Below are 27992 nucleotides of genomic sequence, written 5' to 3'. Positions count from 1 at the left end.
CAGGTTCTGACCAGTTCTGGAGAACCAGTAGCGGAAATTTTGTGTAGTTCGGAGAACCGGCAAATACCACCTCTGACTGGAGATTTTACAGTATCCTTCCCCTGCCATGGCCACTAAGCCACGCCCACAAAACCGGTAGTAAAAAAATTTGAATCCCACCACTGGATCATAGGACACATCTGAAGCGCTTGAAAAAATAAACCAGTAAAAAGCTGGTCCCAGGGGTGGGATTCTACCAGTTCTGTCCACCTCTGTAAAACCGATTGCTCTGAAGAGCAGCAGACGTAACATAAAATGTAAAATCACCGAACCAGTGGTCAGATCCCACCCCTAGCTGGTCCACTACAGTAATCATTTTGTGGACAAATACCCATCCCGTTTGCCTTGCAAGCATTAGACAATCTATTATATGATGTCAAAATTGTAAATATCTCCATTGACTGAAAAGATTGCCTACCCATTTTAGCCATAGTCTCACAAATTTAATTAGACAGGTATGGTCTTAGAATTGAGAAGGGGAAATGCATTTTCACAACAATAGTGATTACACATAGCTCAAGGCAAGGTTGGGACATTCAATTCTTGGACTTCTAACTTGACTTTGAGGTTGCAGAGATTTCATTGACCTACTAGATAACATCATCAGGAAAAGATTTTGGAAGATTTGTAGGTTGGCAAAGATTATGTCTCCTTCAGTTTTCCCTGCTTTCTTAGATGGGAGGTGCACATGTGTTTTGTAGAGACTGCGGCCTCGTTGATTCTTAAGCTACTGTTCTTTTTCTATGATTGATGCATTGCAGCTTGTTTTATTATTAGATTGATGAGATGTTTCTAATCTATCCAGCTACTGGTGGATTAATCTGTGATGGTGAACTGTTGTTGCATGTTGACCTGATATACGGTCTTTTGATACGAGGACTTAATCTATATTAGTTGGTCACTTTTTTGCTAACTGTGGAAGTTTGCCCTATACATCTATGCGGTGTTCACAGTATTTGAATTTTATTTTGTATATGACTCCTGTTTTGTCTCTCCTTACTATTTGGTCTTTCAGTTTGCTTAATATATTCTGCAATATATTCTGTTGGCTTGTTTACCAGGATTATTTTAAATAATTTGAGATAGGAGATGATTGTAATTTTTATGGTTTGTAGCATTTATGTTTTTGTTGGTTGGCTTGACATGCACCTTTTAATGAAAATGTGTGGCTATTTAGTGTATTGAAGATATCATGTAAATAGTTGATTTCTTCTTTATGTGATTTCAGTGTGTTGCAGTGTGTCATGACTCACTTTAATATGCAGTACTGTTATGTGCTATTTGATTAAGATGGTTTGGTTGGTGAATTGTTTTCTGGCAGATTTATGTTTGTAACATGGTGTATTCTTGCACAATTAGAATGTCTATAAGGGTTAATTTGTTGTTTTCTGTTTCTGTGAATTTGATTCCCTTGTAAGTATGGTTGATCATATATTTTCTAACTATAACTTTTTATTTTGACAAAGATGTCATCTATGTAGTGAATTCAGATTGCAAACTGAGACAATGGAAAGACTAATTTTTAGATATTACATTACAATTCCTATGTACTATGTATAAATTTCGAGGTCCCTTTGATCTGTTTATAGATTTTACTTTCAAACTGGAAGTACATAGTGAGACATAGAAATATGAGTTCTATAGGTTTGAGTATTTTAATCTTGTGTCTTCAGTTAGGTTAGGTATGATGTAACAACACAGTAATTGTTTCTTTTACTAGTTTCTGGTTGCCCTTTTTTATATTATCTGTGTACATTTGCATTAGATTATATTGCAGGGCAAAGATAGATGATATTATTATTATTATTATTATTATTATTATTATTATTATTATTATTATTATTATTATTATTATTGCCTTTAATTTATTTTGCCACCACTTTTGAGTCTTTCAGCATAAAGTTCAACACCCAACCTGATGTATATGTTTCTAAATAAATTAGACTTCCAGGGGTTTTCAATTAAAATTGCGATATAATGGCACTTGCTATTCTTTCTTACAAGCTCAAAATCTTTCCTACAGTTTCCAAATTATTTTCCTCTTCTGTTTGATTATTAGACTGTTCTTTGTTTTTTGTTTTTTTTATTAATATATTTATAAACCATCTTTTCTCAAGTAGTTTCAGAGTCATGAACAGTAAGCATGAGATAAACATATAACAAAGACATGCAATCAAAGCATTGGTAGTAAAAGAATTTGAATAAATGTTTTGAAGACAGTAAAAATATAGTAAAACAGAGTAACCATCTAAATTCAAAAATGTTTTTTTAACTGATATTAAAATTATTGGAGTCAGTAGTACTTCTAAAATACTATGGTTGAGCATACTGTACAAGGTGGCCAAGGATGCTATCCTTCCCCACTGCTTTTCCATTATAAATCTTTGCAGCCTGCCCAATGCTAGCATTTTCTAATCTAAAAAGAGACCAAAGGATGATTTTCTTTATGATATCTTCCTCTGGGGTGTAGCTGAACTGTGAGGAAGTAGAAAATTCTTATGGTCTTTTTAAACTACCATCTCATTAATCTGATCTTTTTGGTGATGGATGTCTATGCTAAAAACAAAGATGAGCAATGGGTTGTTGTTTCTATCTGCTCATTTGTCTGTCTTTTCCCTTTTGGAAAAAAAAAACCAAAAGAAAGAAAACTTTTCTACATATTTCTAGATATCTCACTGAAGCCAAATTGCCATTAACATGATAATTCAAAGTTATAAACCAAATTATGTTCCAGAGGAATAGTCACGTGAATACAGGCTGAAAGATTTTATAGGTTTCTTGGGACATGAATCTTTGAAGGGAAGTAGCCTATTTATCAAATTAATAAAGATGCCATGAAGCATAAAACCAATACAAAAAGACAACAAACAAACCTGTCTCTTGACTTTGATAATATTTTCCTCCAGTTCGGTTGGAATCATTTTCCCTCTGTTTAAATGTTTTAAAAAGTGAAATGTAGCATTTGATAAAGATGGCGTGCTCAAATTTTTCAAACATGTAAAAAAACCTTTCTTTTGCAAGCGGAACAATTCACAGATATGTACTTCTGAATAAATCCCCATGAGAAGCAAGTTCCATCCAATCATCCTCAACATGGACACACCTACATGCACCAAAAAACCCACACAGTAAAGTGAAGCAGAAAAGAAAGAGCTTGTAAGTCTAATTCCTCCATTGTTTTTTGTTTTTTTTCAGGATACGTGGTAAACTTCCTCAGTACTGTAGAACAATATTCTTTTGCTTATTAAAAACCCATTTGTAGAGGGAGGCTACATTAAGAATTATGAGGAAATTGCACAAGCAGAAGTGTCTATTGGTAGACACCTCTGCGTGTGCAGGTTCCCACAATTCAAATACTGTACCTTTGAATATGTAGAAAATTGTGAGAATATGAAATAAAGACACAATAAAAGTAATAAAGCCAGAGAAATCTCCTTTTCTGTCTCCAAGAAATTATGAAGGATATCAGTGAAGTCCTATCTTTTTTTCTCTCTCAGCAAACAAAATAAAATCTTTTATTGCTTGAAGAGGACATAGACTTAGATTTACTGTAGAAGTTCAGAAAAAAAGTCATTTATTGTTTTAAATTGTACTAATATTCTTTGTTAAAGCATCAGTCATTTTTCTAATGGACTCATTCATTATATGCATTGGTGTTCTTGGTTTCCTTACACATAAAGCCAGTTTTTTTTACTGTGACAACAAACTTCAGCGGCTACATCTTGATGACACCAATGGGGACAATAGACCTAGTTTGAGCTGATATATTATTTATGAAAAATTAATTGATACATTTTATAAGAATCCCTTGACTTCATAGCAGATCTGTCCAATGCTGGAGGAAAAAGTGTCTGGAGGCAATAATTGAAATAACCTATGCTGCTCTGGGAAAAGTACCTGTTTCTCATTGTTTGTGAAATGCTCCAAGGAAGTAGAAATTATTGTTAAATAACTGACAGCTAAGTCATTTACTCAGGGAGATTTAACCTACTGGGAGGAGAGGGGGGCATTTTGTGAAAATAATGAAGCCAGAAGATGAAAATGCATCTCTATCAAAGAACATTAGAGGAAGTGAGTTGTACATACTGATATTATACAGGAAAACTTTGAGAACCTTACCTTTCATCACATTTGATAGCGATAACATTATCCAGCCCAATTCCAACAACTGCTGCTGCCTTTTTTATAGAATAGTGACTCTGAAATAATTTAGAGGAGAAATCATCAAATAGGAAAAAAAAAAGACTTCACAAAATGCATTAAAGATAAACAATTTTATAATCACTCTTGTCTTAAGAAAAATGAAACTGGGTAACATTGAGTTTAAAAACATGACTTGTCTGCTAACATCAGTGGGGCTACAGTTCAGTTTTAACAGTCCTTATAATTGTATCTTGGTCTGGGAGCAAATCCCATTGAATCAAATTAGACGAACCTGTGAATAGGTGTGTATAAATAAGTTAAGAAACAAATTAAGACAATAGTGATGTTAGAGGAGGCAGCAAATGACTTTCAAAATTCTCAATACTTTTTGTAGGGTGATCAAGGATATTTCTAAGGAGAAAAGATTTCAAAGTATTTTTTAGAGTTAATTAGCAATGGCCATAATACAATTTACTTCTTTTGAGGGTTTGTTACTGATGGAAGTGATTCCTCCCTCTTTCTCAGTACTGTTAATTTAATATAATTGTGGGGCGTTATGCAGAAAAATAGCCAACTACCACAAACAATTTGAATCTGTTTTGAGAAAGTTACCTTCTTAGCATAGGGAAAGTGAAAGAAATAACACAAAATAAGCTAAAGTATTTCTATGAAAGCTTACCTCATAAGTGAAATTTCCAATAAGTGTGCCTTGTCTAAACTACAGTCAAAATATCTCCATAATATAATCTATAATACAACACTGTTGTGATCCATGAGGAAAATATAATCAAAGTTCATAACTCTTTGATTTACAGTTTATTAATTTATAACTGCTTAGGCCAGTTATCTTTCTTAGATTGTGACAAAGTGAATCACATTTTATGCACATTGGAATTTACGTTAGGCAAATCTTTCACATCTGATGTTCTATAGATATAAGGGTTCTCTTACTCATAGAGTTTTCCAGTTCTCCTAATTATATTTTAATACATAATAACAATACATCTAGAATAACAATTTTCATTGACTCAGGGTTGACTCATCCTTCTATCCTTCCAAGGTTGGTAAAATGAGGATTCAGATAGTTAGAAGCAATATGCTGACATTGTAAACCACTTAGAGAGGGCTGTAAAGCACTGTGACGTCTAAGTCTAAGCGCTATTGCTATTATAACACACCTAGAGCCAGTTGCTATATTGGAATTAGCAACATTAAGTTGACACAAAATCATATTGTGCCAGCAACATGGAGCAAGGATGACTGCAACAGGAATAATTGTTCCTAGGCTGAAAGATTCATGTGTTAGTTACCAGTCATTGACTTTGCTCTGGGACTTACACAACATCTCTTGTGACTGTCACAGCAGAAATAATTCACAATGCAGTGGAACAGCAAATGTACATTATTGCTAGCAGGAAGCAACATTTAGCAGGAAGCAACCTCATTTCTATAACTAGCCATGATTTATACATTAAAAATTCATTTTCCTCCCTTTTGACAAGGTAACTTTCTTCGTGGTAAGTAATCAATTGCTAAAATTAGGGAGAATGGAATTGAGAGTTGGTGAATGTCAATCCTTTGAGGAAGGTAAAGTCAGGGTAAAAGGGATTGATTAAGAATCTTGAAATGTATTTTAGTGTGTTTGGGTATTGTAACAGAATTTCGAAAGCCTATTAAAGCCCTCCTCTATTCCAACATATAGTTAATACAATGAAAGTGGACTTGTTTTTAGTTTCTTTCTCATGGTTTCTACTTTCCCAGGACTCAGATATCTTTTCTATATGGCTCTACATTCTTCTGGCATTCCATCACACTGAGAGTTCATTCAACAATCATGTATTATTAAGATAATTGCAGTCTGCCACAGTCAAATAATTTTATGCAGGTGCGATTGCAGACGTAAATACTCACATGTTCAGAAATAAACAATATGATCTCTGGAAGCGCTGCCATGCCTTTGGTTTTAATCTCAGGGTAGTATTTATAGCGAGCAACTAAAACACTGTAGAGGTTTGATATGCTTCCCCCTGGTAAAAAAATTAGATTTTATTACCATTTAAATAGCTGAGTGTCGTTGGGAATTAATGCTTCATCTCATCATTTCAAGTCAAACAGACAAATTTCAGATACCAAAGGCAGATTAATTTAAGTTATTCCATGTAGTGAATATGGATCATCCACACAGGTAATGTTCTCAACTGCAATTTTCTAGAGGCAGCTTATTTCCATTCAGGACATTTTTCAATGCCAAAGAAGGTCTGGGTAGAAAAGCCATGAAAAGCTTGCTATGTAAGTACAACTAACCCGATTACATTCTCATCCACTTGGATACAACATAATTTATTAGTGTTAAAAATGATGTTGCATTGATTCCAACATGCTGAATTCTATAAATCAGATGGCGTATCATTTTTTTCAATCTGGTATGATCCATGTTTGTCGATCAGTGAAAAGTGTTATCAATTATCATCTCTCATCCACTGGTGATTTGCAGCATTGTTATAATTTTATAACCCAAAAATAGTTGAGAACAGCGAGTAGAACAGGATGACTATGACTTTTTTCTTAGTAGGTTCTTATTACAACCCAGCCAATTCAAGGAAGGAGGAAAGTATTGAGTGAAGCCCTAGACTAAAGTTGCTGTCTCCAAATCTGTGGAAATGGGACCGGGATTTTGCTTCCCTTTACTTCCCTCCCTGGTTGGCCCTGCCCCCATCTATTCGCTGCCTCCCAAGTCCCAGCTGATTGGCTGGGTCTTCTTTTGTTGCCCTGCACAGGAGAACGGAGCTGGAAAGCAGGTTAGTGGGGTTGGGAGGAAATGGGGATTTAAGAGTATCCTTCCCCTGGAGTGGGGTGAAAATGGGGATTTTACAGTATCCTTCCCCTGCCTTGCCCACCAAGCCATTCCCACCAAGCCATGCCCACAGAACCAGTAGTAAAAAAAATTGAATATCACCACTGAGTCATGCCCCATTATCCTCTCATAGCTTTTCTTCTACTGAGAAGTTAAAAGCAATTGCTCCTTCTCTTCTTCTCAGTATGAAGATGCCACCTATGGTATTTCCACATAGAAAGAGGAAGGAAAAGATAGCCATCTCACTGGAAACAGAGGGAAAGGATCTCTACAGGCTGGATTTAGAGGCCTTGCAGGACAAACCATTACCTGCAGACCAAAGTTTCCTTTCTCTGCCTTATAGTGACTTCACGTTTGTGTGTAAACCTGAGAAAGAGGAAGATATATTGTCCTTAGGTGTGTATGTACAGTATGTACATATGTTCCCACTGTTATTATTTTTATAAATAACTCAAGAGGACAAACATACCTAATACTCTCTCCTCCTATTTTCCCACAACCAGGTGAGTTGGACTGAGAGAGAGTGGCTGGTCCAAAGTCATTCAGCCATCTTATACCCCTAGGGCAAGACTAGAACTCACTGTTTGAACTGTCAGCAGACTACACTGGTTCCATAATTTGAATAACACTGAACATTTTTAATCTAATCACCTGGAGAAAATATGCCATCTGATTCCTTTTCTTCCCATCCAATAATTTCCTGCATTTTCTTCAGCAGGATCTCCTCCATTATGATGAATACTGGTGCTATTTCGTATGTAAACCTGTGAACGTATTTTAATGTAATCAACATAACACAGTCAGAAAATGCAGAAACCTGAAACATATCCAAATTGCTTGACAAAGAAAAAAGAAAGGCAATGATGCAGAACTCCATCTGGTTCATGCAGAAAAGATCTATTCACAGAATCCAGTAACTATACATGCAAATAAAACTATAGAAACATAGCTAGACAGATACATGCATGCATTTTATTCCAAGACTTACCTAGGAACTAACAGAGTATGGCACTGGATATGTCCCTTGGGCAAGTACTTCATCATTTTAGCCATTGTCTATCCACTGCAGGATGAAGGCGTCTTCCGCATGTTTCAAATCTATATGATCCTGGGCTTTCTTTTGCCAATTGGGCCTGCAATACTTGCAAGTACTTATGACTACTTATGTGCAACTAAACTTTCAAAACTAGCCTTTCAAAATTCCTAGAGTCACTTCTACTTTTCTCAAGTGCTTTTCTTATTATCCATTTGCCATTTTCTAACTAATTGCTAAGCATGCTTTAGCATTATCTGAAATATTAAGGGAATTATATCCAACTATTCTTGAATTACTAATCATAATATACTATTTTTTTCTCATCTTATTTTAAATTGTACTATAATCTAGTGATAGATGAACCTTTCTGGTATATACACTGCTCAAAAAAATAAAGGGAACACTTAAACAACACCATGTAACTCCAAGTCAATCACACTTCTGTGAAATCAAACTGTCCACTTAGGTAGCAACACTGATTGACAATCAATTTCACGTGCTGTTGTGCAAATGGAATAGACAACAGGTGGGAAGCATAGACAGGTAGCAAGACATCCCGAATAAAGGAGTGGTTCTGCAGGTGGTGACCACAGACCACTTCTCAGTTCCTATGCTTTCTGGCTGATGGTTTGGTCACTTTTGAATGCTGGCGGTGCTCTCACTCTAGTGGTAGCATGAGACGGAGTCTACAACCCACACAAGTGGCTCAGGTAGTGCAGCTCATCCAGGATGGCACATCAATGTGAGCTGTGGCAAGAAGGTTTGCTGTGTCTGTCAGTGTCAGTGTCCAGAGCATGGAGGTGCTACCAGGAGACAGGCCAGTACACCAGGAGACATGGAGGAGGCTGTAGGAGGGCAATAACCCAGCATCAGGACCGCTACCTCCGCCTTTGTGCAAGGAGGGACAGGAGGAGCACTGCCAGAACAAAATGCAAAATGACCTCCAGCAGGCCGCAAATGTGCATGTGGCTGCTCAAATGGTCAGAAACGGACTCCATGAGGTTGGTATGAGGGCCCGACATCCACAGGTGGGGGTTGTGTTACAGCCCAACACCGTGCAGGACATTTGGCATTTGCCAGAGAACACCAAGATTGGCAAATTCGCCACTGGTGCCCTGTGCTTTTCACAGATGAAAGCAGGTTCACACTGAGCACATGTGACAGACGTGACAGGGTCTGGAGATGCTGTGGAGAATGTTCTGCTGCCTGCAACATCCTCCAGCCCCCCATGTGCTCGCCAGAGGTAGCCTGACTGCCATTAGGTACCAAGATGAGATCCTCAGACCCCTTGTGAGACCATATGCTGGGGCGGTTGGCCCTGGGTTCCTCCTAATGCATGACAATGCTAGACCTCGTGTGGCTGGAGTGTGTCAGCAGTTCCTGCAAGACGAAGGCATTGATGCTATGGACTGGCCCGCCCGTTCCCCAGACCTGAATCCAATTGAGCACAACTGGGACATCATGTCTCGCTCCATCCACCAATGCCATGTTGTACCACAGACTGTCCAGGAGTTGGAGGATGCTTTAGTCCAGGTGTGGGAGGAGATCCCTCAGGAGACCATCTGCCACCTCATCAGGAGCATGCCCAGGTGTTGTAGGGAGGTCATACAGGCACATGGAGGCCACACACACTACTGAGCCTCATTTTGACTTGTTTTAAGGACATTACATCAAAGTTGGATCAGCCTGCAGTGTTTTTTTTCCACTTTAATTTTGAGTGTAATTCCAAATCCAGACCTCCATGGCTTGCTAAATTTGATTTCCACTGATAATTTTTGTGTGATTTTGTTGTCAGCACATTCAACTATGTAATGAACAAAGTATTTAATAAGAATATTTCATTCATTCAGATCTGGGATGTCTTATTTTTGTGTTCCCTTTATTTTTTTTGAGCAGTGTATTACACTGGAATGTAAATGTTTAAGGCTTGTAAATTAGATTTTTTTTTTAAAGACAGTGATGTGTGTGCATGAGCCTTTGGTGATATCTAGACACTAGTTGCGATTAGTTAATTTATACTAGCTTGTATTTAATTGTGTTTGGGTGTTCCCTACTTTAAACATGGCAAATAATAAATAGAAAAGCATCTATGAAGCCAGTCTTCTTTAACTAACTTGGTTCCTAACCTGGTTTTATCAAACTCTGTCATTCTCTATTGGCACAGTCTCAGCTTACTGGTGGTGATGGGGTGGGGGGATGTAAGCCACAATCCAAACACAGAAGCAGAAAAGCTGCAGGGCCAAACAGGTTTTGAGGTCAAATCCAATTAGATTTCCTTTTTCTTTAGATCAAAACACTACCTTGTATCTGCCTGACTTGTTCTCTGTTACCTTTTTCGTTTATGATTGAATGTTTTAGTCACAGTTTTGTTTATCAGCATTTTACAATTACTATACTTCACATTTTAATGATTTTAAATCAATATCATTCCACTTTTGAATGTCTTAGACATATTATAAAAAAGATTGAATGAACAATTCTTATAGAATTACAGATTCCATATATAGCATTTATCAACTGCAGAAGTATTTCCTATTTTCATCCCTTAAAGTAAATACCACTGTATCAAATGTAAGTCCAGAATGTAGAGCTCAAGGCCAGAAAGATGCGTGGTGGTCTACCCAAAATATGTTCCATTAGTAAAGTTCTGAAATGTTATGGTACTCCATAAAATCCAAACACATTATTGCTAGACATGAGGACAAATACCTTATATTAATGAGTGACTTGAAAGTGAATACATCCTAAACATTTTTCAATTTGCTTTTAACTATCAGACTAGAATTCACAATCAGCTTCAGATTTGGTAGTTCACATACATCTGGCCACACCAAACGGCAGCCATTTTCTCTATTTACAATGTGAGTACCAGTTAAATTTGACGTAAAAGCCTTGTCATAGACCCATACAAGTAAGAACTCTAACCAGGAAAAATGTGATGGCCATTCTCTTTCACATTTTTTTTTACTGTTATAAGATTCCTATTTCTTCTGCCTCTCTTTTGTCGCCTCTCTGTATTGTTGATTGAATGCATCTATAGTGCACTTCTATATTTTTTCTCTGAGCCATTCTAAAACTCTCTCAATAAAATATCAGTGTAATGAACTTGTGTCCTAGAACCACCTTCTTCCCACCACTTTGGGATGAGAGAACTTTATTTCTATTTCATGTTGCTTCATATACCACATAAAGTAACTTGCTAGGATGGGCAGGCATATAAATTAAATAAATCAACACATAAAAGTTGTGTTTGCCCATTCTAACTTTTCTATATTGAAACTTAAGTTTCCAGGAGGATGTCCTTGAAAGAAAAGGAACTCTAATAGACTCCTTAATAGAAAATGCATATAAAATGTGAACAATAGTACAAATTGTTTTCACATCCATACAAAATAGGCAAGGTGAAGCTATAGTTGCGTATTGTTATGCTTAAGGTTTTAGGTTGCTGGGCAACTAAGAGTTTAATTTGATACACTAATTTTAAATATCAAACATGCTGCACATAAATCAAACTGTTTAGCAATGAAATTGGAGCTTTTTTCAAAGCTTTTGAAGAGTTGAACTGATGCCATCTTGTATCACAAAAGGCTCTCTTTGCTCCAATCAAATTATTAGATACTTAACCCAGAAGAGGAAAATGATTAAATTTTCTGACATTTTGTATAATTTGCTGTGATTGTTAATTCTCTTTGTATCTGAAGTTCTCAACAACCTTCCTACCAACTCCTGTGAATTTTTTCCAACAATCCTTCCTCCCCATTTCTTGCACAATGGCCATCTTGTTAAAATTTTATCATGGAGATGAATTCTGATGCTCAGAATGTTACACATGTGACTGAAGCATGAGCAAAAGTATTTCAATTCTTTTCTGAGCAGAAGGACTACCCTCTTCTATATTCTCTATATTAAGCACTATTAATATTGATAGGTGAACTACTTGAGCGCTAAAGTTTGTTTTCAGCAATAAATGCCAAATTATTTTTGTTTCTCTTGAATAAAAGAAAAAAATGGTGGAGAAAGTACAGGCACTCCTTGGTTTAAAATAATTCATTTAGTGACTGTTCAAAGTTACACTGGCACTTGAAAAAAGTGACTGCTCTTCACAGTTACAACTTGTGCATCATGTGATCAAAATTCAGATGCTTGGCAACTGGTTCACAGTTCTCACTGTTGCTGTGTCCCAAGATCATGTGATTCCCTCTGGAGACCTTCTGACAGGCAAAGCCAAAGGGGAAGCCAGATTCACTTAACAACCATGTTATAAACTTAACAACTGCAGGGATTCACTTAACAACTGAGGCCAGAAATGTTGTGTCCGGCGCAGGAAGGAAGCTCGGAGTCAGTGACAAGTTCAGCTCTTTATTGTGCTCCAGTACATGCTTAACTTTAAGGGAAAAACCTGCGGCTTTTTATTCTCAAGCCGTGGCGGCCGCGACCAATGACATCGTTTCGAATCTCCCGCTCTTGGCTTGTCCAATCGCGGGAGATTCTTAACGAGCCAATCGGTGCGGCTCGCTCGCCAATCCGTCGCCGCGCGCGCTTTAGCCAATCACGGCGCGGGGTTTACAAGAATGCTAATTAACTGTACAGAACACCCCTCCCCTCTTGGTTTGTTCCTACGTAACGTAGTCCTGTAAGTAGGCGGGGCTCCGTACCTGTCTACTGGACTTGCGCAGGTCAGTTGTTCCTTGGTTTTCGACCTGCTCGGTCGGGGTTTTTGTTTCTCTTTGTCCGTGGGATGGAATCGTCTGGAAGGTGTTGCCTGGCCTGTTGTTGCAGCTCCCTCCCGGTCTACCCGGGTTGGTCGAGCTGCGACTTTCGCCGCTCCCGCCTGGTCTTTCCGGGCTGGTTGAGCTGGCCTGGCTGCTTCTCCCTGGTGAGGCTTCGAGTTGGCTGTTATCTGGTGAGTATTGCTGGTTATATTCTACCTTTCCTTGGCCCCCTGTATCTTCCCTCCCCCCTTGGTTTGTGTTAATGGGGTTGCCTGTGTTTGCTTGCGTGTCGGTTGTGTTTCTTGCCCTTGATCTTAATTGATCGATGTGGCGTTTCCACGCTTGTCCGTCCGTTGTCTGCAGCCTGTATGAGTGGGGGCCTGTTTGTTGGGTTATGGTTGCCGGTACCCATAGTGGGTCTCCGGTAAGGTTTTTTGCATAGACTGCATCGCCCTGTGTAAATGCCCGGTGTTTGCTCGATGAGTCTGGGGGTTTTTCCGGGTTGTATGTGGGGTGCAGTCTGTCAAGTGGGGACCTTAGTTTCCTCCCCATTAATAATTCTGCCGGGCTTTTGTTTGTTGTCGTATTTGGGGTTATATGTTGTATTAGGAGCATTTTATTTATTTTTTCTTGTATGTCCCCGTGTTCGATTTTCTGGATGGTTTTTTCGTAAATTGAACCATCCGTTCCGCCCTACCATTTGCCGCCGGATGAGCCGTCGCTGTCAGTGCGTGTCGAATGCCCGTTCCGCTAGGAATTTTTCGAATTCCAGCGAGGTGAATTGGGGCCCGTTGTCTGACACGATGACATCCGGGAGACCGTGGGTCGCGAACAGTTTGTTGAGTACCCTGGTGACAGCTTCAGTTGTGGTGGTTTTCATGTTGCTTACCTCCAGCCAATTGGAGTAAGCGTCCACCGTGACGAGGAATGTGTTTCCTCTTGTGGGACCGGCAAAGTCTATATGTATTCTAGACCAAGGTCCCCTGGGGGTCTCCCATTCTAGTATTGGTGCGGCAGGGGGGTTTGGTCTGGTCTCTTGGCAGCGTGAGCACCTGGCCACCCAACCCTCAATATCCTTATCTATGCCTGGCCACCAAGCGTAGCTTCTGGCCAAGGCTTTTGTTCGTACGATGCCCGGGTGCCCTTCATGTAAAAGTTTTAATACTTTCCCTTGCAGCTTTTCTGGTACGACCACCCTGTCCCCCCATAACAAACAACCTTTCTGCAAAGACAGTTCTGTTTGCCGGTTTCTGAATGTCCTGAATGATTCGTCGTTGTCTTTTTCCGGCCACCCTTTTTCTACCCAATGCAATACCCGCGCCAGACGTTTGTCTTTATTAGTTTCTCGGGCAATGTCTGACGCGGTTATGGGTAGATCGGGTAACGCCTCTATGCTGAGGGTGGTCGTTGTGGGTGCTGGGTCGTCCTCGAGGTCGGGTAATGGCGAGCGGCTCAGTGCGTCTGCATGGGTGATTGTCTTACCGGGGCGGTGTGTGAGCCGGTAGTCGTAGGCGGCGAGGAATTCGGACCACCTTGTCATCCTGGGGGATAGGATGTTCGGTGTAGCCTTATTCCCCACCAGGATTCCTAGCAACGGCTTGTGGTCTGTGATAATTGTGAATCGGCGGTCGTAAAGGTACTCGTGGAATTTCTTTACGGCCGCAACGATGGCAAGGGCTTCCTTGTCCAGTTGGCTGTAGTTCCTTTCTGGCTTGCTAAGTGTTCTTGAGAAAAAGGCAATGGGTGCTTCTCTCCCGTCCGTTAGGGCATGGCTGAGGACGGCACCTACGCCAAAAGGTGAGGCGTCGCATGTGATGGCGAGGGGTAGAGTCTTGTTGTACTGTATGAGGACGGCATCGTTAACAGGTCTTTTGTTTTCCTGAATGCGGCGTCCTCACGTGTCCCCAGGTCCATTTTGCCGTTTTGTCGAGGAGCCTATGCAAGGGCTCCGCCACGGTCGCCTTTTGGGGTAAGAATACATTATAAAAATTGAGCAGTCCCAGAAATGCCTGTAACTCTGTTTTGTTTTTGGGATTCGGGGCTTCCTTGATGGCTTTTACTTTGTTTCCGGTCGGGTGGATGCCATGTCGGTCTAGGAGGTACCCCAGGAACTCGACTTGCTCTGTGTAAAGCTGGCATTTTTCCTTTTTCACTTTTAAACCGGCCCTCTTGAATTTCTCAAGTACTTCCCTTAGGTGACCCTCTAGTTCTTCCCGGTTGGCTGCTGATACTAGTACGTCATCGAAATAAGGGACCACCCCTTTTATTCCTTGTAGGAGTCTCTCCATGAGGCTTTGGAAAATCCCCGGGGCCACGCTGACTCCAAACTGGAGTCGGTTACAACGAAATGCCCCCCGGTGGGTGACAATAGTCTGTGCCTCGGCAGTTTCTTCGTCGACCGGCAGTTGCTGATAGGCTTGTGCCAGGTCGAGCTTCGCGAAGACTTTGCCCCCCCCCCAGTGAGTGAAGTAGATGTTGCACGACTGGGACGGGGTATGCGCTTTGTTGCAAGGCGCAATTGAGGGTGGCCTTATAGTCCCCACAGATCCTTACTGACCCGTCTGGCTTAACTGGGGTGACTATTGGGGTCTCCCACCGGGCGTGATCAATGGGTTGCAGAACCCCCTGCTTGACGAGCTTGTCAAGCTGCTCGTCTATTTTCCCCCATAGTGCGAAAGGCACCCGCCTCGGCTTTAGGCATATGGGGGCGATGTTTGGGTCTAGACTGAAGGAGATAGGGGGCCCTCGGTACTTGCCTAACGTGCCGTCAAATACTTCTTGGAAGTCCTTAGCCAGCTGCTGCTCCCAGTCGGCTTCCTCAATGTGGTTTATTCCGGTGACCTCGATGCCCAGTGGTGCGAACCATTGGAGTCCTAGGAGGCTGGGTCGGTTCCGGTCCACGATTGTCAGGGGAAGTTTTGCGGTGCGTCCCTTGAAGGTCACCTCGAACTGTCCGGTCCCGATGACGGGGATTCGGTTCCCTTGGTAGTCCTTGACTATCAATTTTTGGTTCTCCAGCCCTGCCTTGTGGATGTTAGGCACCAGCCGCTTGATTTCTTTCCAGGCGATCATGGAGAGGTAGGATCCAGAGTCCACCTCCATTCGGCAGGGCTCGCCTTCGATGCTCACTTCCACATAGACCTTTCGGGTATCGTTGGTCTCGGTGTGGCCAATCGTGACTGTCTGGTGGGTTTCCTCCTCTGTCGGTCTTCCCCATTTCGTCGGCCCCGGCTGTCTCTGTTCCAGCGAGTGTCGGCTTGGCGCTCTCGGTGCCTGGGGGGGGGGGTGTTGTCTCACCTCCGGTTGCTCGGTTCTCGGCGTCGGGGGCTGTAAGTTTTCCTAAGCCGGCAGACTCGGGTGATGTGGCCCCTCTTATTGCAATGCCGGCATGTCGCGTCAAAAAAACGGCAGTCTGCTCGGTAGTGGTTTCCCCCGCACCCTGCGCACTGAGTCCCCGACTTACGACTTCGTTGGTGTCGTCGGTCTCGTCCTGCCTGGAGCCGATGGACGTGTTCTTCTTCTCCTTCGTCCGGGGTGTCCGAGGTGGAGTCCAGGTCGCCGTGGTGTGTGGCGGTTTCTCGGCGGCTTGCCTCGGGGTTGTCGGCGCGGTCCCCATTCTCTGCCTTCCGCAGTCGGGCCGCTGATTTCTTGGTGGCTTCGGCTGCGGACGCTTCTGCCAGGGCGACATCAAGACTGATGTCGCCCTTTGCCATTAGGCGGCTCTTCAATGCCTGGTCCCGGAGACCTAGGACCACGCGGTCCCGGAGGATGTCGTCTAGTTCCTGGAACTCGCACATACCCCCGAGGTCCCTCAGGGCGGCTATGAAGTCATTGACGCTCTCGTCCTGCCGCTGGTTCCGCCGGTAGAATTCGTCTCGTCGGATGAGAATGGGTATGGTGGGAGCGTAGTGGTTTTGGAGTAATGGCGCAAGGTCGGCCCAGTCCATCGCCTTCACGTCGGCGGGTTTGGCGAGGGCTTTCGCCATCTTGAACACTGCGGGCCGCAGTGTGTCAGGAAACGGCCCTTTTCTTGTTTCCGTTTGCGTCCTTCAGTTGCTACTCTCGAGGAACATCTGGAAACGGTCTGCGTATGATTCCCAGTCCTCGGTAGCCGGGTTGAATGGCGCGGGCGGAGTGAGGCCGGCCATCGCGTCGGTCTTTGTCTTCCTCCAGACACGTGCTTGGTGGTTCTTCCCTGCATCCCACCTTCGTCGCCAGTGTTGTGTCCGGCGCAGGAAGGAAGCTCGGAGTCAGTGACAAGTTCAGCTCTTTATTGTGCTCCAGTACATGCTTAACTTTAAGGGAAAAACCTGCGGCTTTTTATTCTCAAGCCGCGGCGGCCGCGACCAATGACATCGTTTCGAATCTCCCGCTCTTGGCTTGTCCAATCGCGGGAGATTCTTAACGGGCCAATCGGTGCGGCTCGCTCGGCCAATCCGGTCGCCGCGCGCTTTAGCCAATCACGGCGCGGGGTTTACAAGAATGCTAATTAACTGTACAGAACAAGAAAGATCGTAAAATGGGGCAAAACTCTCTTAACAAAAGTTAACAGAAATTTTGGGTTCAATTGTAGTGGTCAAGGACTATCTGTACTACTAATGAGACTAGAAAACTGTCAGCATTCATAGGGCTTTCCTTTTGGATCAACAGAAAAAAGAACTAAACAATGTCAACATGCTACTTTTAAGAAGTAGCTTTCATTTGTACTTATTACTTATTGCACATGATCCAACCAGTCAATTAGACACAATGTATCAAGGATTCATCATTTAAAATTTCAATCAGGCTTTTCTTAATAGATTTGGGAAAACTGAGGAGGTGCTAAGCTCCCCAAGTTCTAAGAACTTAGTGGACCATGCTGTTCATGCTTCTTACCCACCCCCCAAAAGGAAATAGTCTTTAAGGAGTGGTAATTTATAGATTTCTCAGAACAAAATTCAAAATCCAGATGGGAATTTGTTTCCATGTGCTTTTTATTAAGAAAGAAAGCATGGAAGCATGAGCAGCTTAATCCTAAAGAGAAACTTTTTTTTTCCCAGTAGAAAAATGTGTCTTTTTATAGAACAGTATACACATACTTCCAATACATTGCAAATGCTTATTTATTTGATTTACATACTTCCCAGATGGTAAATATATTTTGCTCTATATAAACACGTAAAAATTGAGAACCATATGGAAATGGAAAAAATTAAGGTGGCAATATAAAAGGCTAGTATAAAAGAAATAAAAGTAACACATTAAAAAAATCAAATAGTTATTGGAACATCTTGTTTTAGTATTTTAAAAAGTATGTATTCCTGTGCTTATATGCACAGACATGTGTGTATATGCACAGGCAGGCACATATATAAAGAAGATTTCACTGAGGTTGGTGGTCCTGGAAGAATGTTTGTACCAACAAAGTCCTTTCCTTGTTGGAGCTCAACGAATCTTTTCATTCTTAAAGAGCAATTAAATATTCTGCTGAAATATTATTTAATCTTATATTAATTCCTATATAAAACTGGGATTACAGTACATACATGTTTGTATTTGCAGTAGCTGTCAACCATTCTCCAACAAGTCCTATAATGTCAAGGCCACTGGAGAGTTGGTTGAAATAACGGGGATGTCCTTAAAAATATAAATGATAGAAATACGTCATTTTAAGACACTTCTTACTATTGCAATAAAGAAGCCAGTTGGAAGATAGTGTAGAAAAGCTTTTTGCCCACATGCCTTGGTGTTTTATATGTAAAAAGAGTTCACATTTTTATGGGACTATAATATCCATCAAAACATTCATGGCACAGCAATGAACAAAGAACAAAAGCCTCCTCAGAAATCTGCATTACAAAAGACATTTCTGAGAGATGCATCTGAGAAAGAGGAGTATCAAAAATTATACAGTCCATGGAAGTTTGCGCCGTGGAGATTTATATTTTAAAAGTCTACATCAGAAAAGCTTAAAAACAAAATCAGAGCATCAGAGTGAAAGAAAGGCAAAGGACATTCCCCCATCCCCTAAAATTATAGTCTCTATAGAGAATTGGCATTTGCAGACATCTGCTAATGCATGAAAAGTAATGGAATTAGTTTAGCTAGTAAAATCCTCAGAACATGCTTGCTCAGGGTGAACAAGGCAATTGCATGCACAAGAAACCTAAGGGCCACAATATTAGGGAAATATATATTGAAAAAAGTTTTACAGGTATGTCAAAGGGAAAGGTTTAAGAAAAGAGGAACTTGGAGAGGGGGGGTTATAATATACTAATTATAGCATAATGTACCACTTGTTACTGGAAAATAGGGGAAAATGTACTGATGACTGCTAGGCATTGCAAATGCAAGCTAAGCCATATTAACAATATTGCCTTAAGGGGGGCTTATGGAGAAGTATTTATACTACTGTATTTATTACTATTGCAGGAGTGTCCTTGACATGGGGCTAATGGGAATGAACCCCTGTGTCCTTTCTTCTGTGCAGAATAAAGCTTTTGTAAATCTCCACCTGGGTGTGTGGTTTATTGGGCATTGCACGCCAAGCAGAAAACCCGTTTTCTGGTACAACAAGGAGACCTTGTGTTTAGTTCTGGGAAGTGCCATTTTTCCTGACTTGGCTTCACCCTCTGCTCCGTTTCTCTTTCCCTGCAGCACTTGAAACTCTTAATATGCTTGCTTGTTTGCAGTTTTTCATCTTTCACCCTTCTCCCTGCATTTTCTCAAAATTTCTGCAGGCTTTGTGAAAATAAGTGAGATATAAATTTCAGATATATATTTCAAATCCATCAAAATGCCTAATACCTTCTCCGTGCAGACAGCTATATTATTAGTCACTCACTCAGACAAGGCTGTGTTTGCTTCCTTCTATCAGGCTCCAAAGGTAATAGGCCACATGAAAAAAAAAATCGCACCTGGAAGAGATTTTTGTGCCCCATTTCCCTCTCTTTGACTTAAGAGTAAAAGACTGCAATTCCAAATAAAACTTGACGTGCAAAGTTTTTGACATATGAGCAGGACAGAAGGATATTGCAAGAGCACTCAGACTTATATACTGCTTCACAGTGCTTTACAGCACTCTCTAAGCGGTTTACAGAGTCAGCATGTTGCCACCGACAATTTGGGTCCTCATTTAACCAACCTCGGAAGGATGGAAGGATGAGCCAGCATTCAGCAGAAATAGTATGCAGTACTGTATTCTAACCACTGCACCACCATGGCTCTTATATAGGTATATGCATTCCCTTCTCCACCATGCAAACAAGGCAAGTGTAGGTACTAGTTTTGTGTCTATCCTGGAGTTTGAGGGGGGGAAATCAGTTGTTTATTACGTGAATAAATATAGTAGCATAAAAAGAACCAACAACTGGTCAATAAGTGAGGACTACCTGTGTTTGGAAGCATTTTGCCTTTAAAAGTGAAGGTTTCATTTAGATGATAAACAGATGTTGGAACATCTGACGGAATTGTTTAAAACAGTTCTGCAAAATCACATTGTACTGTTAGTTACCTGTTTTAACACCATATTTCAAAGTGTCCCTGCAGTCCACAAGAATTTGCTCTAGAGGTTCAGGGTGATCAGAAAGTTCCAAATTGAAGCCTTCTAGCCCTTCCAGAAGCTGATGTGGATGGTGGAAATCAAGCACTTTGCTCTTTCTGTCAACAGTCTTTTTGATATAACTGAAGATAATATCCACCACTTCATGAAGAAAATGTTTGGTGCATTCCTCACCATTCCAAGCTGGCAACAAATCTAAGGAAACAGCCCCCAATAAAACAACATGTTGTGAAAAGTAGAATTTAAAAGGAAAAGTAATGATAGATCTGAAACAAAGAATTGCCACGTGGTTGGAGGATTCTTTCAAAATTGTACTTCCTTAACGGGATAGAAAAACAAAGGTCTTCTAGTTCTTCCATTGTTTTTTGGCTTTATAAAAAGATAAGGCACTTTTTCAAACTTTCCTAAATAAGCCTGTTAAAATTAAAAATGTTAAGCCATTTCCAAGAATAGATAATTTTACTGAGAGTGATACCCTACAAAAATTAAGAAAGTAAATAAAGTGGTGGAGCAAAACTTTATTCTCTTTAGAAAAGAACAAAGCCATTGAAATTTCCCTATATATGTTAACATGTATCCTTTCAAACACACCAACTGAAAAATTGAAAGATGCACAAATTGAAAAACGTATTTTCAAATAAATGTTACTATCACCTGACCCATATACATTTGAAAAAATTGTTTCAACGTTTTGAAAAGCAGATTCTTTTTCTTTCTCTTCATATTCTCCATGGAAAGTAGAAATATGTTTGGATTTCTGTTGGTGAGGTTCTGAATGGGCCGGTCCATCTGGGAAAGTAGCACAAGAATAATCATATTTTTAAAAGTTACCATATCAATATTTGAGTAGCAGGTAAAAGATCTTAGATGATTAACTGTCATGGCAAAAGTAACTGCCCTAAAAGGTAGCCTCAAACAGGAATACAGAATTTTAGGAGCAAACATAAAATAACTAATGTATTATTATTCTTCCTCTGACATTTTTATCTTCTTGATACATAGTCTTAATTGATAGCTTTGATTGATATTATAATGATAAGTTTTCTAGAGTTGTAGCGTGTGATATCTTTCTCATCTCCAGCTATTTATTTTCTTTCTTTGGCTTATAATTTCAATTAATATATTTTTGTCTATCTTCAGCCATAAATGTGATTCTTAAACTTGCATATGTTGTATGTACAATGTTTACGGTTGTGGCCCACCAGCGGCCAGTGGAGCTGGCAGCAGATTTGGACAGTGAGGAGGTTGGGAAGGAACATGGGCCAGTCCTGGAGTCTGGGAAAGGCTCTGACAAGTGCTCTGCATTCGAAGCATCTGACAGTTATCAGCTGCCTTCGGAGTTGGAGATCAGTGGGGGCAGAAAAACAGCTGGAGCCTGTTCCCAGTGTGCGCATGTAAAAGCTGCCAGGAGAAGGGAACAGTTAAGGAACAATGGTCGACTCGGGAATAAGGGCACAGATGGGCACTGAATGGCCCCTCCCATAGGGAATAAAAAGGAGCGAACGGGGAGAGGTGTTTGCAGGAGACAAGTACTGTAGTTCAATTCATTAGAGTGAAGATCTGTTCCTGGCTTCTTGCCAAGTAATTTTTGCTACAGCGTGGTGTTTGGAAGATATTGGCCTGGCAATTCTCCAAGCCTGATAAAAGTCTGTAGTTGTGAAATCTCATGAAAGACTGTTGGGACTTTGCTGGAGAGGAATTCACTTGAACCTAAATAAAAAGGGTTTTATCGGGATGAAGAGTCTGCTTCATGATCTTGGGAAGCCTAGAATTGTTTACTTTTTAAACAATTTTTTGACACTGAAATATTCAGTGTGACTGCAAATGTTTAATATGCTGGTTTGCTTTGAATACCATATTTAATATGCACAAAGGAAAAACAACTTAAATATCAGGTTCCTAAACATAAGAACAGTCTTATCTCACTTTCATCTCACTTATGCTTTGGTAGACTGAAACCTCTGTCAATCTATCTGTGTTCAGGTGAAATTTTAATTTCATTAAAAATAAACTGAGCAAAACAGAACAAATCATTATAAGGTAGAGGTGTAAACCCCACAGTATAAATCAGATTAAAATGATGTCACCATGCAAACATTACATTGCATAAGTGTTCTGGATTAGCTCTTTTTATAACCCAGTTTTATGGCATTCAAAGAAAAGACTGAACATGCTCTTGCTTTATTTTGTTCTGTACCCCCACCTTTTCTTTTCTGTGCTTAAAATAAACACGGGGTTTGCACTTCTTGTTTGGTCCAACATGATTCATCCATCAGTTCTGAAGTGCCAGAATGCATCACCTGACCACTTGACCTTCTACAGGAATCAAGGTGAACACAACTTCTGCCAATGTTTTCTTACTTTACCTCAGAACTAGTGTTTTTCGCTTTCTGATAGAAGAAGAGATAACAGCTGGTTTGTCTGCTACATTTCACTGAGTATAAACAATGGACTAGTATGTGTAGTTAAAGGAGCACACCTCCTCTCCCTTGTTGCTACAATGCACAACCATTTTATTTAGTCCTGAACTAAATGTGCTGCTCAGAAGAAATAATGCACACTCTCTAAAATTCAATTTCTTACATTTTCCCAAGTTTGGGTCCATAATCTTTCCTGCAAGGATTGTTCTACTAGGGTTTCACTTGTATGGCATTGTCTTCTGGCATGGCATTGTCTTCTGGTTTATCTATCTTCATTTTCTAGTTATGGTCTTGGGTGTTATGTCATCTGAGTACCAATTGATTGGTATATCTTCCTAGTGCTTGATTCCCCTTACTAATACTTTAGTAAGGAGAATCCTGAGGAATCCTGAAAAGTACCAAGTTATGGCCACCCTGGATCCAAAGTATTTAAGGGCTTTCTTTATTTCCTTTATTGTACCTAGAAGAACATCATAGGTTTTATGGACATGCATTTTTCTGCATTAGTGTTAGTCTTTCCAGGAAGACCAGACAACAGTCATGTCGGGAACAACAAAGCACTTCTAGGTTGAAAGGATAGAATGGTAACACCATTGCCCAATTGGGGATCATTTCATATGCCCATTAAGTTGTCCACCAAAGTGATACCCATCTATCTGCTTGCAGTTGTTCACTTTCAAACTGCTGGATTGGCAGGAGGTGGAGCATGTGTCAAGAGCTGATCCTAACTTGTGCCATCAACCAGGTCTGGAACATAGGCCTGCCAATTTGTCAGCCCAGAATCCTAACCATGAGCCACTGTGCTCCCTATCTGATGAGTTCATTCTACTTTATTGTAGAAAAGAAGCATTAACAGAACCTTTCAAATCTGGAAGTACAAATCTTCAGCCTGATGGGTTAAGTAGGATATTTTCTGAATTTCTTTCTCTGTCCACTATGCAGCTGTGGGAACAGCCTCCCATCTGATCATTCCCTGTTCTGTCTCGCCTTTCCTCTTTCCCAAAAGATGAAAGAGTACAAACTCACACAAACACAGGCAGGCAAGCTGGCTCGGACTTCACAGAGTTAAGAGCGATCCTAAAGCTATTTTCTGTTTATGGAACTCTGGAAGAGCTAGGATATTTTTGGAGGGATGAGACAATGATACCTTTAGACTTACTTGTTGTATTGGTAATCATCTGGAAATCCATCTGTTTTCCTCTGAATAATCATGCACCACCGAGTAATATCCACAATACTAAAAGGACAAGAAAAAATTGTAGCAATAGAACTGAATATAGGTATTCACAAATGCATGTCCTGCTGAACTTGTTTATTTTATTACAGAACACATAGTTTTATATTTCTAGACTGCTCGGTGCTTCTGGGCGTTCCACTACATGATTGGAAAATGAGTGGAGACAAAAGTTTCAGACTAAATTAAGGAACTTTTTCTTAAAGAGACATTGCTGATTTTATTACTTTAGCCATTTGTTCATTCTTATTCAAGTTCAGCAAACTGAACAAGAACTGATGGGAAATAAATACGTAACCATTAATATGACTTGTTCTTCTATTTCTCCATCTTCCTGGAACAAACTTTTTCATGAAAAGAAGTTTTTATGAAAAGAGGTTTTTGAAAAGAATGTGCTGTTGGCTGAATCAGGAAGAAAAAAAAGACTGTTCCATGAAATATCTTGGAATCTTCAGGACATACACAAAACAGGATATATCTAGAGATAAATCTGTGTTTGTTATTTGGAATGACTACCTCTTTGTCCTTTAAGAAATAGCTGATGGGAAACAAAAAAGTATAGGAAAACACCTATGGAAGTACTTTGGCACAATGGTTTTTCTATAGCTCTATTTATACCTTCTTTGAGGTGGAATGAAATAATGTTATGCCAAAATCTACCTTGAAGTTTCTGAAAACTTTTTGTTCCTCTTCCAGAAATCTGGTTCTTATTCCAACAGATAACCCTATTCTATTTTAGCTTTATTTTACAATTAAAAAGATAAAACTAGTCATTAAGGCATCAGCCTAGAAACCAGGAGATCAAGAGTTCTAGTCTGGCCTTAGGCATGAAATCCACCTGAGTGACTTTTGGTCAGATACTTTCTCTTTCTCCAACTCACTTCACAATATTGTTGTGGGGAAAATAGGAAGAACAAGGAGTATGTTTGTTTATTTGTTTATATATTCATTCATTCATTCGAGTTGTTTATAAAAATACTAAAGGTGGGATGCAAAAAAATAACTACGGAAATTAAAAGCAAGAAGAAAAAATAAAAAGTGCAGAAATTAAAGAAAAAGGAAAACAGAAAAGGAAAACACAACAAAATGGTAAAGAAAGGAAATATATAAACCTACGACTACCTTTTTTTTTTATTTATTTATTTATTTTTTATTTATTGTTTAAGAATGTATAGTAATAGTGTGAATAATAAATGGGTAAAGAAAATAAGAAGAAGGACAATAGGGACTGAGGCAGGCGCTTTATGCATCACAGACCTCTTGGAAAGGGTGATCATAGTAGCGAGGTAAAGTTAGGGGTTTGGGGAGACCGTGGGTGGCAACGCCCTCTATTCTGAAGTCGATTCCGCAATCAGTTTGGTTTCTTTGTTTGTATTGTGTGCCTTTTGTTATGGTAGCTGGTATCTTGCAGGTGGACTTGCAGATGATTTAAACCAGCTAATCGAGGCGCCCGTCAAGGTTTTCTGTTCTAGAATTTAAGTCTGGTGGCAAGGTTTCTGCAGAAGGTGGAGAACCTTCTTTGAAAATCGGACTTTCTCATGTGCAATATCAGTACGTATGGGGTTCCAAAGGTCCTTTACAGAGCTTGGGTCATCAAGTAGTAAATTATCACCACTTAAAATATAACAAATGATATCTTCTTCCCATATATCTAATCAATAAGCAGATCCTTAAAGCTTTGTCATTTGATGGGTTTCAAAGACCAGCCATTGTGCAGGGTGCCAAGATGTCTGACTGACTGGGCAGCGTTTCTTCTTTTATACCATTTTTACAAGCAAGGAAGAGTAGCATAGATACAGCATTTGGATTGGAAAATAGATCCCACATGGGTGAAACCTTCCAACCAATCCGTAAGACTAGTAGTGATGTTAGTAAAATGTGATCACCTATAAGCCTGGAAAGTCCGGGACTTTCCAACCCAACAAATAGAGGATGAGATCATGTAGTAACAAAGAGGCCCCTATAGGCTTCAGACACTGCAGTTTGCTGCTAGCATCTAGCACCATCCATAGGATCTCAGTAGCTACTACAGTCATTCAGTCCTGATCAACAGAGTTACTGGAGAAGACAATATATCTATTTTAACCTTGATTAAGTAAACCACCTTTAAATTCTGTCGTTATACTTTTAACGGTCTTGATTTTAATTCCAACAAATAGTGTCCTGGATTCCTAGAACTTTATTTCTTTCCATTTTTTCTGTGCCCCTTCTTATAAAATTCTACAAAATTTTAACATATCTTATAAATCCAATATGAGGAAATGATCTAGATCACTTTTTCAGTTTAACCTTTTAATTCTTAAGATATGAGCCAGTTTCATTTGTACATCCAGTGTAGGATCTTTTTCCATATCATTCCTGTACTCTGTTAAATCACTTTCAGATCAGTCTCAGTCTATCCTCTTCAGGGTAATCTTTGAAATAAAAATTGCAATCTTGCTAGTAATATGCAAGCTTGTTCCCTCCAAGAAGTAAGATACTTTTTCTTGGGTACCCCAATAATTTTTACTTTTTAGGTAAGGATCTAACTAAAAAGCCATTTCTACAGAATATGTAGTGTTTTTTATTTATTTATTTTTATTTATTTTATTTTGTCAAGCGATTATAAGATAACAGGTATAAGTATAAACATAGTTATGAATACATGAAATGGATACATATAAGAAAAATAAAAAGAAACAATAGGACAGGGATGGTAGGCACATTGGTGAGCTTATGCACGCCCCCTACAGACCTCTTAGGAAAGGGGTGAGGTCAACAGTAGACAGTCTAAGGTTAAAGTTTTTGGGGAAGAAACCACAGAGTCAGGTAGAGTATTCCAGACATTGACCACTCTGTTGCTGAAGTCGTATTTCCTGCAATCAAGTTTGGTGCGGTTTACCTTGAGTTTGTATCTATTGTTTGCTCTTGTATTGTTATGGTTGAAGCTGAAGCAATCATTAACAGGTAGGACATTGCAATATATAATTTTATGTACTATACTTAGATCGGACCGAAGGTGGTGGAGTTCTAGGTTGTCTAGGTCTAGAATTTCAAGTCTGGTGTCATAAGGTATTCTGCAATGAGTAGAGGAGTGGAGAACTCTTCTTGTGAAATATTTCTGAACTTTCTCAACTGTATTAATATCAGATACATGATGCGGGTTCCAGACTGATGAGCTGTATTCGAGTATTGTTCTAGCTAATGTTTTGTATGCTCTAGTATGATATTACCAGAGAAAAAGCTATGCAGGATTAGGTTAACAACTCTTAATGCCTTTTTGGTTATGTAGTTACAGTGGGCTCTAGCACTTAGATCATTAGAGAAGAGTACTGCAAGGTCCTTGACAGAGTTTGGCTCATCAACAAGGTCTTGACTTTGTATTTTATTTTTTGATTTTTTTTGCCAATATGTAAGACAGAGCATTTATTTGTTGAGATTTGAAGTTGCCAATTGTTTGACCATTCTGATACATAGCCAGGGTCTTTTTGAAGGGTAGCAGTATTGTCTGTGGTGTTGAACAGCTTTACATGGTCAGCGAAGAGAACGCAGTTGCTCTTAATATGATCACAGAAGTCATTTATGTAGAATATGAAGAGAGTTGGTCCTAGAACACTGCCTTGGGGGACACCACTGTTGACAGGTACAGAATTTGATAGGACGCTCCCAATTTTGACCATTTGTTGTCTGTTTGACCAGAATGCTTCTATCCAGTTATGCAGGTGTCCAGAGATACCATAAGATTTTAGTTTTAGGAGTAGTTTGTCGTGTACCACTGAATCAAAGGCTTTACAGAAGTCTATGTAAATTGAGTCTATTGCTTTGCCCTGATCGAGTTGTGTAGTCCATATGTTTCTGCAGTGTAAGAGTTTCAGATTACAGGATAGTTTTTTTCTGAAACCAAATTGTTTGTTAGAGAGTAGGTTGTTTCTCTCTAAGTGGAGGATTATGGATTGGTTAATAATTGATTCCATGACTTTACAGGTGATGCAGCATTCTATCAAACAAGATATTTATTATGTCTTCAATAACTGG

At 39.9% G+C, this 27992-nt stretch overlaps 1 protein-coding gene across 5 annotated transcripts in view; it reads right to left on the bottom strand.

Moving 5' to 3' along the window:
- Nucleotides 1–24054, bottom strand: part of LOC113417145 (glutamate decarboxylase 1-like) — a 35424-nt gene extending 11370 nt beyond the window's left edge. Inside the window, exons 1-8 of one of the 5 annotated variants that reach the window (XM_087961185.1) lie at nucleotides 23892–24054; nucleotides 20979–21113; nucleotides 20277–20519; nucleotides 18310–18400; nucleotides 7688–7800; nucleotides 6094–6209; nucleotides 4159–4238; nucleotides 2913–2967 (exon numbers count right to left, since the gene is read on the bottom strand). In XM_087961185.1, coding sequence (XP_087817311.1) covers nucleotides 2913–2967; nucleotides 4159–4238; nucleotides 6094–6209; nucleotides 7688–7800; nucleotides 18310–18400; nucleotides 20277–20519; nucleotides 20979–21113; nucleotides 23892–23934 — 876 coding nt within the window. In that variant the 5' untranslated portion in view covers nucleotides 23935–24054. The remainder of the gene's footprint in view (nucleotides 1–2912; nucleotides 2968–4158; nucleotides 4239–6093; nucleotides 6210–7687; nucleotides 7801–18309; nucleotides 18401–20276; nucleotides 20520–20978; nucleotides 21114–23891) is intronic. The other 4 variants (XM_087961187.1, XM_026675382.2, XM_087961186.1 and 1 more) reach the window with 4 other exon arrangements.
- Nucleotides 24055–27992: the final 3938 nt, after the last annotated feature.

The sequence above is a fragment of the Notechis scutatus genome, chromosome 3 (genome assembly GCF_049901735.1).
Source record: "Notechis scutatus isolate UNSWTSFEM ecotype Mainland chromosome 3, rNotScu1.2, whole genome shotgun sequence".
In the NCBI taxonomy this organism is placed as follows: Eukaryota; Metazoa; Chordata; class Lepidosauria; order Squamata; family Elapidae; genus Notechis; species Notechis scutatus.
The sequence above is the reverse complement of the archived record's forward strand: the minus strand, read 5'-3'. Positions and strand labels throughout refer to the sequence as shown.